The sequence below is a fragment of the Nomia melanderi genome, chromosome 11 (assembly GCF_051020985.1).
Source record: "Nomia melanderi isolate GNS246 chromosome 11, iyNomMela1, whole genome shotgun sequence".
Lineage (NCBI taxonomy): Eukaryota > Metazoa > Arthropoda > Insecta > Hymenoptera > Halictidae > Nomia > Nomia melanderi.
The window spans coordinates 3,643,617-3,657,703 of record NC_135009.1 but is presented as its reverse complement, the minus strand read 5'-3'; the positions used below and the strand labels follow the sequence as shown (position 1 = coordinate 3,657,703).

Genomic DNA, 14,087 nt, shown 5'->3' with positions numbered 1-14,087 from the left:
AATGATCGCGCTATCACCCGGCCGTGTTGCCCGTATCAACGCGCTACCTCCGAGTCGCCGCGAACTCGCAAAACACCCTGACACACGTGTGTCCTTCCTTTCTCTCTTTCTCTTTCTATTTCTCTATCTTTCTCGCCCTTCTTTTCCCGTTCCCTATGCATGAAGTACTGCGGCACCGGGTACCGATCCCGATAGAAATTTAATTGTCCGAGGATGCCAGTTACGAGTGGGTGGATCAAAATTTAATTGTCCTTCGCATCACGAACCGCGGACGCGTCAGGATCAAACGACGATTGCGGCAAGGGTAAGATATTTGTCGCTCAAATTATTTGCACCATAAGGAGGTATGAAAAAGAAGGTCCTTATCACCACTATTTTAAAAAATTTTATTTGACACGTTACATGCCGCACAATTTTATAGAGCAAAATACACAAAATGGAAAAAGTGTAATATTAAATCATTTGATTGAATTGCATTGTTATTATTGCACATTCATCTAGCTGGATGTCACCGCATTGGATAGCATTATTTATAATATAGAAACGTTTTCAAATAATCATGACAGAAAAGAATTTTTGTTTCCGATAACACCCTCAATTTTATTTTTTAGCTAACAGAAAATATAATGTTACACTTTTGTGGTAATGATTAATAAAATTAGACGTGTATATACGCTCTGGTGATAGTGACCAGGAAAATTGAGCGTATATATACGTTAATGATACAAATGGGTTAATTCATTGCCCTATAATTTCATAACTGTGCTTGAAAGAGATACTCTATCGTTAATTCTTAGCAGTACAATTTTTTCTAGAACTGTACATGACAGAACTATTTTATTGTTCATTATTTATTAGAGAAAGAAACAAATTCTACTGAACCTACGTTTGCTCTGAAATGCTAGGGTTGATAAGAGAAAAATAATATTTAATTTGAACTTGAAAGAGTTAAGTGACATTTTTATTTATTACAGTTTATTTGAAATCTTTGTTGTGAACCTGATTCGACATCATAAGGCAAGGAGTTAAAATCACTTTAATCGATTTAATGATAGATTTATGGATTCTAATTTTGTATTCATCCTATAAGTAATTTCGTTTCCTACCTTACTTTGTGAGGTATTCTATAACATCGTTTCGAAGAGATTGATCGAAAAATGGGAAAGATCTAACACGACGATGGTTAATACGTTGATGATTAAAAACGAACGTAAGTACATATTAATTTTTTATATTAAAAGTTAATATTAAAAGAATGACATTGTTTATATAATAACTTAACATTTTTATGTTTCAGTGCAACGTGTTGTATTAACCTTTAACAATTTAATATGCTTTCGCATTTTGAATAATCAGTAAACACCGACATTTTTGGACAAAATAAAAGGATCGCAGAGCAATTCAAATAAACCAGCATATACTGGAAATTAATTTCTTCTCCTCAAAATTATAATAAACTGAATAAATTCTTGGTAATATTACTCCACTTTAAATTGTATGCACTCATATTCACCATAAACTCATACAGTTTGCTGTCTAATGATCAGTAATATCCAGTGAATATTTCACTGAAAATCTTGAATACTATATCAAAAGAAAAGTAAATATTTTATTGTTAGTGTATTATACAAGTTATAAGCACTATTATTTACTTAGAAAGTGAATTCGTACAAATAAATCAATTTGAAAATATATCCATTAGACACTACTACTGTTGCTAAAGGTTAATAACCACATATATTAGCTTGTTGAAGTTAAAGTTAACAGATTTTTAGAAATATAAATTTGTTCAGTACTACTTTCGTGTATAAATTAGTAACAGACGATGCGTGGAATTGATAATCTGGATGCTTTAGAAGTTACACCATTCAAAGTGATTTGACAAATGCATCAAGCGTGAACGATTTAGAGCATTCGACTCATATACTGATGTGAATCAGTGACGCATTTGTCGAATCGTATCTTGGTATACTTTGTAATGGATGCAAATATTATTCGTAAGTTTGTTATTTTATGAGTAAAACTTGTTTATTAGGATTAATTATGTGATCAATACATCAATATGAAGGATTTCAGGTAAAATATTATTAAACATTAAGGCATGTATTTGTGTCGCTAGATCAATCAAAGTTAACGTAAATACTAAGAAATGAAATTTATGGATTTCCTAACTATAATCATGGAATCTGAAGTACGTCAAATTAGTATCTAAGTTCCGTGAATTTAGTGTTAACTCGGGAATGAATTGCTTAATTGCAACGTGTTACGACATGGTACAGTGGAAGCATGTGCAGTTGTATATTTTTGACTGGATCATTAATAACTTGCGTTCTTCCGTTTCTAATTCACATATGATTAATGTTAGTTTGGCACACATTTTCAATTGGTAGTAGATTGCGGCTATTCACGCACTCTTAGACTTGCATGTGTTTGTATGTAGATATATATAATTAAAATTAATAGAATTTCGTTCATTATACTGGTAATTTTAGCGAGTTAAAAATATTCTGAAATAGAATTTTTATCTAAACTCATACTTTAATATTTTTTTGCAGTTTCATAACATCTTTAGTAATATCTTAACATCTTTAGTATTATATAAAAGCATGAAACTCAGTAATCACTAGTGAAGACCTTTTGAACATTAGTTAGTCAATCTAAAGTGAATTTAGCAATTTTATATGAAAATCAATAGATTTATACTAGATAGAGTATTTAGCTTTAAAAATAAATCGAAAGGGTAGAACAAAACTTCTTCCTATAAAATATTATTTTCGAAGAACTAAATATTTACGATGTCTTTTTATAATTTCTCATTTCCTTTGATAAAATCATCTGTATCACTGTTACGTTGCTAAACGTGGAATAGCCTGCATATCCATTATATAATTTCTACCAGAATATAAGCATCATGATTGTGCAACTGTTTCGCTTTGGACAATTTCCATGAATAAGATAATTATGTACACATTACGAGAATATTTGAAAAATTCCTTCTACAGCATTTTTATTATTATCTACAGATAGTAAGTTATGACAGTGTAGAATAACTATAATGTATCTTATACTTCTACATTCAAATTTGATAATATATTTCACAATTAAACTCTGTTCAAATTTAATAGACTATTAATTTATATTTTTAGCATTATAATTTTGCAGAACAGTGTTAGAAATACACGTGAGCACTTGATACTTTTTACAAATTTTTATTTACCAATTCGTAAAAGGTTTGGAGGATTTTATTTGATGAATACCTACTTATATTTGCGTCTATGATTTTCAATAAAAACTAATTGATACTTGCACAATTAAACCTTGTCAGATGTATATAAGTACACTAAACTATTTGAAAATTATATGTAGTAATTTAACTGAAGGTAAAAAATAGGATTATGAAGATGCACGTGATACACTTGTAATTAAAACAGACGTAAATTGTATGATGCTATAAAAATAACTGTATAATGTGCTGTGGACGGTATACCTTAATATGGACGGAATACATACACTACAAAATGTAAACTTAAATTCCGTCAAGCAATTATGGGATGAAGTTCAGAGAAAATTACGGGACTCACTTATAAAGTCAAAGTATATATTGAAGTAGAATATCAATAATTCGATACATTAAGGCTTTATTAAACGTAAGTACTACGTTGAAAATCAGAGTCAGCATTGTACTGCGTTAAAAATACTACGGTATTAATTCTACGTTAAAAATTAGAATCAGCATTACGTTGTAATCATGGATTTATTTCGTATTGAATTAATTGCATGTAATCTTTAAAGTATAATGTGAATAATTGAAATAAGCGAAAAGTAAATGTTATTTTGAGTAAGTAAAATATATATATATATGTATATACATAAATATCTCCTATGTAGTGCATAAATCATTTTTTTAATCTTTGTTGAACATTGTTACATAACTTGGACCTAGTTCAAGTAATAAAGAAACATGTGTTCGAGTATACATGCATGCGCGTGTGTATCTGCATTTTCCTGAGATTGTAATTCGAAGACTCATTTCTTAAAAAATAGTCCATATATTTATAAATGCTAAATACAGTTTTTACCCTTTCTTCAATTAAATTTGTATTTGTACATGTGTTGTTGTTTACACCTGTGTTCAGAAGCTAGTCTTGAGATAACTTAGTAAATATTAATTGCCATCTTCCGCAATAGATGCAATGGCATATAGAACTCTACAGTTTCTTGTGAATAATATTTCATCATCCTTTGAATAATACCTACATTACGAGCCATTAACATTTAATTATTGATTGCAACTATGTCATGTGGACGGTGTATGTTTCTTATGTTGAAAGTGACAAGTGGTTACTTCAGGTGGAATGTTCTACCTACGTCTAGAGTTCATTTATAACATATAATTTTATGCTGATTAAATTGCTTGTCATCGTATGAATTTCAACCTTTCTCACCGAAAACATGAATAAAGAGAACGAAAATAACTCTTTGTATTTAAATATTCTAATTTTAAATTAAATCAAGACAGTGTCTTGTTTTTTCAAAACTGTTTGTACCTTGTTCGTTTTAGAAGAAATATTCTTCAATGTTTGAGTTCACTGGTTTAAATTTAGTATGAAAGCTATTATTTCATTAGTTTTTTAAGAATCGAAACTTTTATGTCATATAGTTCACTCAAACGTTGAAATTTATATTTTAGTTTACATCTAAATGAAGTTCAAATGTTTGTTTAATTAACATCAATTCAACATTGAAATACTTTGTTTCATAAATATAAAATATATATTATATTAAATATAAAATATAATACACTAAAAATGTCTTTAGAGCATAATGTGTAGCCAGAGTTCGTAGACTGATATAATTCAAACCGTTACTTACAGTTTGTAGAATTATCTTTCATATACATTATTTAACATCAAAATTTTCTTTACAGAAGGTATAACGTAGGATCCGGTGAAGACTACTTCGATTTCTTGAGATGAAGTATATTTTCATTTTCGAACAAACATCACACGGAAACAAATATTTTTTTCTTTCACCTGATACTTAGATAATAACTATAATCTTTTTACTGAAACAATGGATTTATTGTGTTAGCATTGTATTTCGTATACCCTATTTAATTTTAAACTAACAATTATCACTTTGTCATCAAACGAAAATTTCTTAACAATTATATATGCTTAATTGAAAAATCCTAAATCAACAACTATCACTTTGTTGTCGAATACAAATTTCCTAGTAATTACGTGCAAGTTAATTGAAAAATCCCAAACTAACAATTATTACTTTGTCGTCAAACGAAAAGATTTTCAGCAAAGAAACAATGGTCCCGAGTAGCCCTAGTCCGGCTTTAACATCTTCCTTTTAACTGGCAACGTTGCGTCTGCAAGTTAATTCTGCTTCTAGATGCAGATTGCTGATGCAGTGGAAGAGAGACGCAAAGATAGAGCGAAAGAGAGAGAGAGGTTAATCCATGGACTCTCAATTTTATATGCTTTTCATGGTGGCGTTTTTTCCCCTTTTCGTTCCTCTCTTCCAGCCCACCCCCCTTTCGCATTAATTACAGTCGTCGTCGCACAGAACCAGACGTATTTCATTCCAACATATTTCATGCGATATTTTCCTCTCTTCGTTTGCATACCAGAAGGTAAATAAAATAACCGTGCATAATTATCTTTATCGAATAATGTCCCCGTGGGAGAAAGAATGTAGCTGAAAAGCGTTCCATTTCGTTTCGTTCCGTTCCATTCCGGTTCGTTCGCGAATGCTATAAGACAATGCGAACACTCCTACGCTTTTGGCCCATTCAAATTATTGCTCAGCCGTGTACCACCGCCGTATACTTAAACGCGGTTAAAAAGTTCCGTATGGGCTCGGTGTGTCACGGTAGACACTGGTGAAAAAGATACACGGCGCACAGTGGTCTAAGGAGTACAATTAGGAGGAAAGAAGTCCAAATTTGAAGGTAAAAGAGTCAGTAAAGTGTCAGTAAACTGTTCGTACGTTGTACAAGTTGTTTAAACGAATAGTGATTTCTGGTATTACATTAAGTAACAATCACGAAAATAGTACTAAATTACTACTAGTGAATTGTGCTATCAGTAAATCACTGAATTGTACTATTAGTAAATCATTATTACTGAATTGTATTCTTAGTAAATCACCATTAGTGAATTGTACTATTAATAAATCACTATTGGTAATAACATTAGTAAGCTACGAATTTCTGAAATATAGTAGTACTATACAGGTACATTTTGATTAATTCGAGTTTAAGTAATGCGATATTTCATCCAGTTCAAATTGTAATGTGACCAAGACTACGAAACTTTTTCTATCGATACGGTTTTTGTAAAAAAATCGCATCATCTAAACATGGATCGAAGCACGGAATTGAAAGAGATTTGGACAAAGTACTGCCGTTTTATCATCCCATGCAAAAAAATATGTAGAAGCAAAAGTAAGTGCAATCCACACGATTAAAATACTGTATAAAATAATGAACATGTTTATTTTATTATAAATTAAGAAAATACACGTGAAAATGTATATTTAAAAATGTTAGTTGTATATTTGTTACATTAGAATCAATTCTTACATTCCAAATACTCGATTAATGCGAATTTAAGTAATACGATCAATATTTTGGATTTAATATTCACACTAATGGAGACCTACCTATACAATAAATCCACTATAGAGCTACTATAATCGTATCGATTTTATTCCGGTTACATCGTAGAATCTAAAAATTCATAGAAAATACTACTGCGACCAACAAAAGAAATGGTTTTAGAATTTTTTCCCCTTAATCCTATAATCTACAATACCGAGCAACGAACCCCTAGGATAAAGCGTTCGACGAGATAAAAAAACGCGACAACTGGTAGCGGTGTTCGCTAACTCGCGGAACATGCGTCAATGTTTCCCGATGTGTGCCGTTCGTTTCCGTCTTGAATAAAATAAACGACACCCGGCACTCGTAACATGTTGCACCGCAATTTCTCTGTATGAAATGTTGCTTTGCATGCTCGCGAGTGGAAGTCACGTTTTATATTAATATTGCCGGCCGTCAAGATGTCACGAAACTTCGTATCGTTTGAACGAGTTACGTATGTAGGTAGATATGTAGGTATATGTATGTTTCGTTTTGGCGAGGCTTAATCCCACGCTTTATGAATTTAAGCATGGAAACGTTGCACGAGCTACTTCACAGTACATTGCGAACTACTTTCCGACGTCATAATTCATTTAGAATTGATTATTGGCAAATGTTAAACGTGCCGTGAGTTGGCTGATTTAGGCGAGCGTAATCTGCTTAACATGAAAATCATGCTTCTGTACGTGTAGGATTGTCGAAGAATGGCTTTTTATAATTAATTATGAGGGTTCCGGTGTCCTTAAGGGAATCAATCAACGAGACGTTTTGATGCTTTACAAGATTAAGGTCGCTTTAAAGTTCCTTTTGTTTTGATGCGGACAAGAAATTGTTACTAAGTATCTGATTTTGTACTAACTAATTTCATTATTTTCATTTTTTAATTTTATAAAATGTGATAAATTATGTAGAAATGAAATAAATGGAAAATATTATGCTTTTATTTATGTGGGTTAAGGGTTTCACAAGTTATTGATGAAATAGAACTTTCTCAACGTATAATTGTGAATGAATTATTTTTTAATATAAAAACTACGAATCAAGTCCTGTTTTGAATTAATTGGTTCTACTTTTGAAAATGGATAATGACACTTTCCAAATTGATATAAGCGCAAATAAAAGCCTAAAGATTCATGCTATAGCGTGATAACACTACTTCTAAATCTAGGGACTAATTTTTATAATACGCATGATCGCAGAAATTTAATGAGCTAGTATAGAAAATCTTAAAGCAATTAGTTCTTTATTAAAACTCTTTTTTGTCTTACTATTTGGGTTTCTTTCGTTTTGTTACCCTCTTATTTTATTCATAAAACACGCATATAATTCTTTCTCAAGAAAATTGAATAATAGGATATTGTGTGAAAGACAGTCCTTGATGGCAAGATTATATAATAGGAAATATAATGGGATAACATTATATAATTAAGATTACGTAATTAAGTCAATCAATTATTTTGCACAAGAAATCTTCCTGTTTTCTTTAAAAATCATCATCTTTGAATATTTATCGTACACTTAACGTATCGATATAAGTATTTAATCTTCTATACTATGAATTTATTGCACTATTAATTATAGCTTTTATGCGCATCCATTAATAAAGATATTGGATGAGCGGCTATTTTAATTAGGATACTATCGGATCCAATGCAGATACTATCGCCGGCTGTTTTAATAATAATATTCCCAATAACAATATTCTGTCACGTCAGAGTATATTTAAAAAATCTGACAAAAGACAGTGACTAACTTTCCGAACGTCACGCCATGCATTATAATTTCGAATAGCAACCTGCATAAAATTAATTTGACTTTCTTCATTGAAAATGCAAAATCGAGGTCGTAGGGGTCGTACGAACGTTCACATCAAATGATTCAGTTGTCCATACGATTTGCTTCGAATAAGCAGGAAAAGAATTGTTGTACAAAACAATTGGCTCAAAGAATAATATAACACTTGTTATATTACCGCACAGACTTTCTTTCACACGTTTTATCAATTCCTCTAAAAGCACCAACCGCATTACATTGTCCACGAATGCATGCAATGAAACGAAGCGATCGTTCGCGTAGCCGTGCAAGTCAAAAGAAAATCACGAATTACCTGCCGAAGAGAGGATGCCAGAGTTGCGAGTCATCGGGTGAATTAGCCGTGGAGCTCACTTCCGGTTCCTGCTTGAGTAATCCGCTCCGCACCCTGAGCAGCGGCGGGTAAGGACTGCTCCGCCGGCTGCTGGACAGATCGATCGGCGCCGGCATGAGCGTGCCGATCGGCTTGCAACTGAGCTTAGGCCTCGTTTGCGAGGCGTTCCTCGTCCCGTTGCTCGCGTGACCGGTCCCTTTGTTAGCGCCGTTGTTGATCCTCGGATGCGACGATCGCGATCTGGAGACTGGTCCCTCGCCGTGGTCGAGGACGTGTTGAAGATGAGCCAAGGATATCACCAATAAATCCGGATCTCTCACGAGATCCGGCCTGTCCAACGCCTCTGGCAGTCTCAGCTCAGGCCTGGTCGCCAACAGTTTCGGGATTTCGGTGGCTGGCGCTGCCGCCAAGCCTGGCAAATAGTCTCTGGGCACTAGAAGAGGCTCCGGTATCAAATGCCCGGACGTCTCAATTAATTCTCTGAGTTGACTAGCAGGATCCAGAAGCTTATCAGTGCTGCTGGACGTAGCGCAAGCTTCCTCTAACGTTTGCACCCGATGCTTCCCAGGGAATTTCTGATACGGACTGAACTGGCTTTTCTGTCTGTTGACCGACCATTCGGCGGACATCGGACGCTTCGTCGCGACACGATCGGTCACGTAATACGTGCTGTGAATGTCACCACTGGACAACGGTCTGCTGGAGCTCCTGATCTCCTGGCGGTCAGAGGATCGATCTTGGAAATGTCTGCCTCGTTTGCGCACGTTAGTCCTTTCAACGTCTTTTGACTGTTCCAGCCGAACCACGTGGTGCTCAGCAGGTACTTGATCACAACGGTTCAACATCTCCTTTTGTTTCTCGAAATCCCTAGCCTCCAGCTGGTTTGGCGACGACAGAATACCCTTCAAAGTGATGTCGTTCTTTGCATCCTCGGAACAGGACACCGAACAAGGAGGACTCGGCAGCAGCCTTTCGAGGTACGCAGACGACGGCCTCCTGGAGGCTGGGGAACACGGAATTCCACTCGGCTGCGGCGACACGACCGTGCCACGGGTCCGAAGTTCCTCGAGCACCTGCTCGTCGAAGTGTTCTACATCCTGATATTTGCATTTCGCTTGAGCCTCGCTGTTCCTGGTCGAGCTGATCCAGTGGGCTTGATTCTTGCTGCTTTCTAGAGGTGTCCTCCGATCTTCTGAGTTACCCATGCCCTGTCTGTGAAAGTAATCTCTGTCGGACTCGTAGGCCAACGAGTCCGCCTTTTGTCGTCTCAGATCTTCCAGCACCTGGGAATCGCAGTCGTCCTCGTCCTCCTCCATGTCTCTTTCGTCATGGTCCTCCTCGTGGGGAAAACCATCCAACTTCGATTCGTCCGGATACGCTTCTGTCTTGGTGAAGTTCACGGTGCTCTCCGGGGACTCGACTCGCGCCTTCATGTTCGGCGAGGCCGAGTGGCTCGCGACCGCGTGAGGATTCCTGTACCGGTAGCTGGGTATAATGATAGACAGACCGGGCAGATTCTTCGACGAGGAGGCAATTCTCTGTGTCTCCATCGCGGAGTCAGCGCTCTTCAACATCCTCTCTGCGCATTCTGCCTGGGAATCCGGTGACCTGCTCGACGACGACGCTTTCGAGGTTGGTCTCGTCGACTGCACCGCATTGTTCACCTTCGAACTCTCCGGTGTGTGAGTCTTGGTTATGGACACCGAAAGACCTGGAGTATTCCTGAGCGCATTTAGAATCTTCGAGCTATCGTTATAATCTATTTTAATCGGCTCGCCGGGCTCGTCTGGTCGCTCTTCTTCCACTTCCGACGGCGCGTCGTCGTACATCGACATCATGTTTTGATACTTCGCGCGAGAGTTCGTTCTGCACTTCGATCGACTGTCTAGACCACCGTCCGCTTCCACGACTTTACATAGTTTCGAGTCGGAATTATTCTTTATCGAAACGATGATCACATCCTCCTTCAGTTGACGATTCTTCTCCTCTTCGCTCTCGCAGTTGCCTAAAATCTTCTCCTCGTGTATCTCTATTTTATCATCGACGAGATTTTCGTTGATTTTGTCCGCGTTGTCGTGCTGGTAGCTGGAAATCCCGTTCGTCCGCGACTGTTCGTTAATTTTGCTGGACAACTCCAGTAATATCGAATTAGAGTCCTTGATCTTTCCGTCGAAGGACTTCGCGTGGAGATTCTCGTTGAGAACCTCGTACGTTTTCGTGGAATCGACCGGCAAATCAGCACTAGGCGTATCGGTGGCCAGAACTGGCGAGGCTGTAGCGTCAATCATGTTGAGTATGTCTTGAATACCCGCCTTGTTCACGTGTCTCCTTTTATCACAATCCGCGGAGACTGCCTTCTTTTCAGCAGCGATAACATCATCCTCGTTTCGCCCCTTCTCGTCGTTCCCTTGGCTCTGAAGGACATTCTGATGAACGCCCTCGGGCAGCTGGGAAAAGTGTAGCTGCTCCAGCACCACTCGCGGCTGCAGCAACTTGTCCTTCTGCAGCCTTTCGAGCTTACTTCTTCCGTGGCCACTCGTCGGGTCTTTCTCGAATCTATTCTCGTCTTCCGCTTCCTCTTCGTTCTCGTCTTCCTCGTCCTCCTCTTCCTCATCTTCTTCATCGTCATCGTCCTCGTCCTCGTCCTCGTCCTCATCCTCTTCATCATCCTCATCCTCTTTCTCATCGTCGTCGGAGCATGGCACTCTTCGTCGTTCCTCGTCCCACGTCACTCTCCCATTATTCCGCGAGTTATCCAACGGAAACCCATAATCCCGTCGATGCTCGTTTCTGTTGATCTCATCGTAGTTCCTCTTCCGTCCAACAGCGTTCGTCGCGACCAAGCCATTCGTCCGACCATTCGTCAACTCTTTCGCTTGAAGACCCGTCGCCACGTGGCCCGTCTGTTTCCCGACTTCTTTTTCGTCGCTTGTGTCGGATGTGTTCGAAGGGTTCGCGTTGTTGCTCGCTTTCTGGAACGTGACCCCTAAGCCAGTCGAGTACATGTTGGAAGCCGTCCTCGGTATCGAACGCCATCCCTGCGCCGTCTTGGTCAGCTTGATACGGTTCCTCTTGTCGTAGTCCTCGCATCTCACCTCGACGATCCTCTGCTCCCGCTGCGAAGCCCACAGGAAAATCGGATTCACTTTCGGCCGTTTCTCCTCCGACTGATCAGCCGGCTCCTCTTCCCGTGGTTGCTGCTGCTTCTGATGTTTCTGATGATGATGGTGATGATGATGACGTCTTTGACGACGGGGCGCTGTGCCCCGTGCGGGGGCCCCGCTCATCACTCCATCCAACGAGTTGTTATTATTCTGCCACTCGTCCACCGGGACGACTTCTTCCGCCAACAATCCTCAGCCTGCCAATCGTTCGCGATACCTTGAACTGACTAACTACCACCAGGTACTTCCGACTATCCCTCGCGCAGAAATCCGCGTGGCTCGCGACGGACAGTCACCTCGATCGTGATCGCGCTCCCCGAACGTTCGTTCGGCGATATCCTCGTGGCGCACGGCTTCATCGACTAAGTAATTAGCCGCGGATCACGGGCGGTTCTCACGGGTGTCGGGACTCACCACGGCCGGCTTCGATTCACCCCGAAGTCAATTTCTCACCGTCCATTAACAAACTAGTCGGTTTCGAGCAGGCGACGATCGATCTTAAGGGCATTGACATTGTTGACCCGGCACTTCCGCGAGCCAGGCACCCCGGACACACAGACCACGCCGCAGCTATCCTCTTCCGCGACGCTTCCGTCGTTGCCGTTCACCGCGGAATTCTTTCCGCTTCTTCTCTCCTCTCCTCTCACCACCTTATCTTTCGCCGTCAACAGTACACCGCACGTGTTCCGAGAGTTCGTCGACACTGGTCAGGCTCGTGGTTCCGGCGAGGATAATTCCGTTGGTCGTCAAGGTGGTTCGTCAATACCGGAGGTTGTCGACGCTCATTCGGCTATCGAACCGTGACACGATGCTCGTCGGTGGGAGCAACGAATGATCGGGACACGGACGTCGATTTTCATCGGGACATCCGCAACGTCGATTTGCATCGAGCTTGCGGCGTCGACTCCGTCGAGCTTACGGCTGGCAGCACTGAGTGTGTTCGACCCATCGAGCTTCCTCTCGAACCATCCGCTTCTCTCTCCACCGTGGTCCCTCTGCTTCTGTCCCTCCCTCTTTCGACTTGCCCGGTGGTTGCGACGGTCCTGACGCGTGTCCCGAGTGTTCCTCCACTCGACGAATTCTTTGATCCGTTTTATCACTAGGTGTTGTCGAATTCTTGTCAAAGTTTCTTGGGAACGACAGGATTTTTCCTTAGATTCCCATCGGTAATTTCTTTCAGTTTAAGAAAACACTGCACGTATCCTTGACCCTGTGTTAATCATTTACGTCGGAATCCTGAATGTCGAAGAATTGTCATCGATGACATAACACTGCGAGTTCTATCCACCGGTTACATGTCCGTTACGCGCGGAGTCACTGTCTGGGAGCTACTGTCGGTGCCTCCTAGTTGCCTTCCACTTCGTCGCCGCCGCCCCCGCTCCGCAGAACCGCGAACCAGGGTCGAAACTATCCGTGGCGCCCCTGTTCTAACCGCTCCTCTACGGTTGCCTTTGCTTGGTTAAAAACAATTGCTTCCTTTTCCATGGTTCTTCGGTTTTATTTGCCACGGTGCAAGTGTTTCTTTGTAAACGCACACGATGAGGGAATTACGCATTGTACACGAGATGAAAATAACGAGACGTGTTTTGTTAATATTTTAATGGCACATTGTGCAGGAACTGTAGTGGATTTGTTACAATTAGTGAGAGACTTTTTATACTTTGATGTTAAATTGTATATTCTTTGTTTTGTTTGTGTGCTATTGTTTAATTCATGTTTTATTTTAGCTATGTATAATTAAGTGAATGTGTATTGTGTAGAATCGGAAAATAGGAAGTTCTATATTATTAATATGAAAATGATATATTATTCGTACGTTGTGGTTGACTTCTTGCTTTATAAATAATTTTTGTACTTCGGTATTACATTATGGATTTTGTGTTTAGAGGTTTCCTCCCATTAAAATTTTTATAAATTACATCAAGGAAACTTTATTTTGTATAAAGCTTCGAATTCTAATTTCTAGAAGTTGTTATACGATAATATTTAAAAATAGTCAGAAAATCGGAAGCCTATATTTTATGTGATGATTTATTTTTATCAACCATTAAATAATTGGGCGATCAAAATTTTAGTTGATATATTTCCTGGCTCGAATATTGTAAACAATTATATATGCATA

General features: G+C 38.8%; 1 protein-coding gene across 3 annotated transcripts in view; it reads right to left on the bottom strand.

Moving 5' to 3' along the window:
* Positions 1 to 13,298, bottom strand: part of LOC116435260 (uncharacterized) — a 48,581-nt gene extending 35,283 nt beyond the window's left edge. For all 3 annotated transcript variants that reach the window (XR_012999635.1, XR_012999634.1, XM_031994707.2), the window contains exon 1: positions 8,763 to 13,298. Coding sequence is in view for 1 of the 3 variants with exons in the window: in XM_031994707.2 (XP_031850567.1) it covers positions 8,763 to 12,088 (3,326 nt within the window). In the remaining 2 variants the exon portion in view is untranslated. The remainder of the gene's footprint in view (positions 1 to 8,762) is intronic.
* Positions 13,299 to 14,087: the final 789 nt, after the last annotated feature.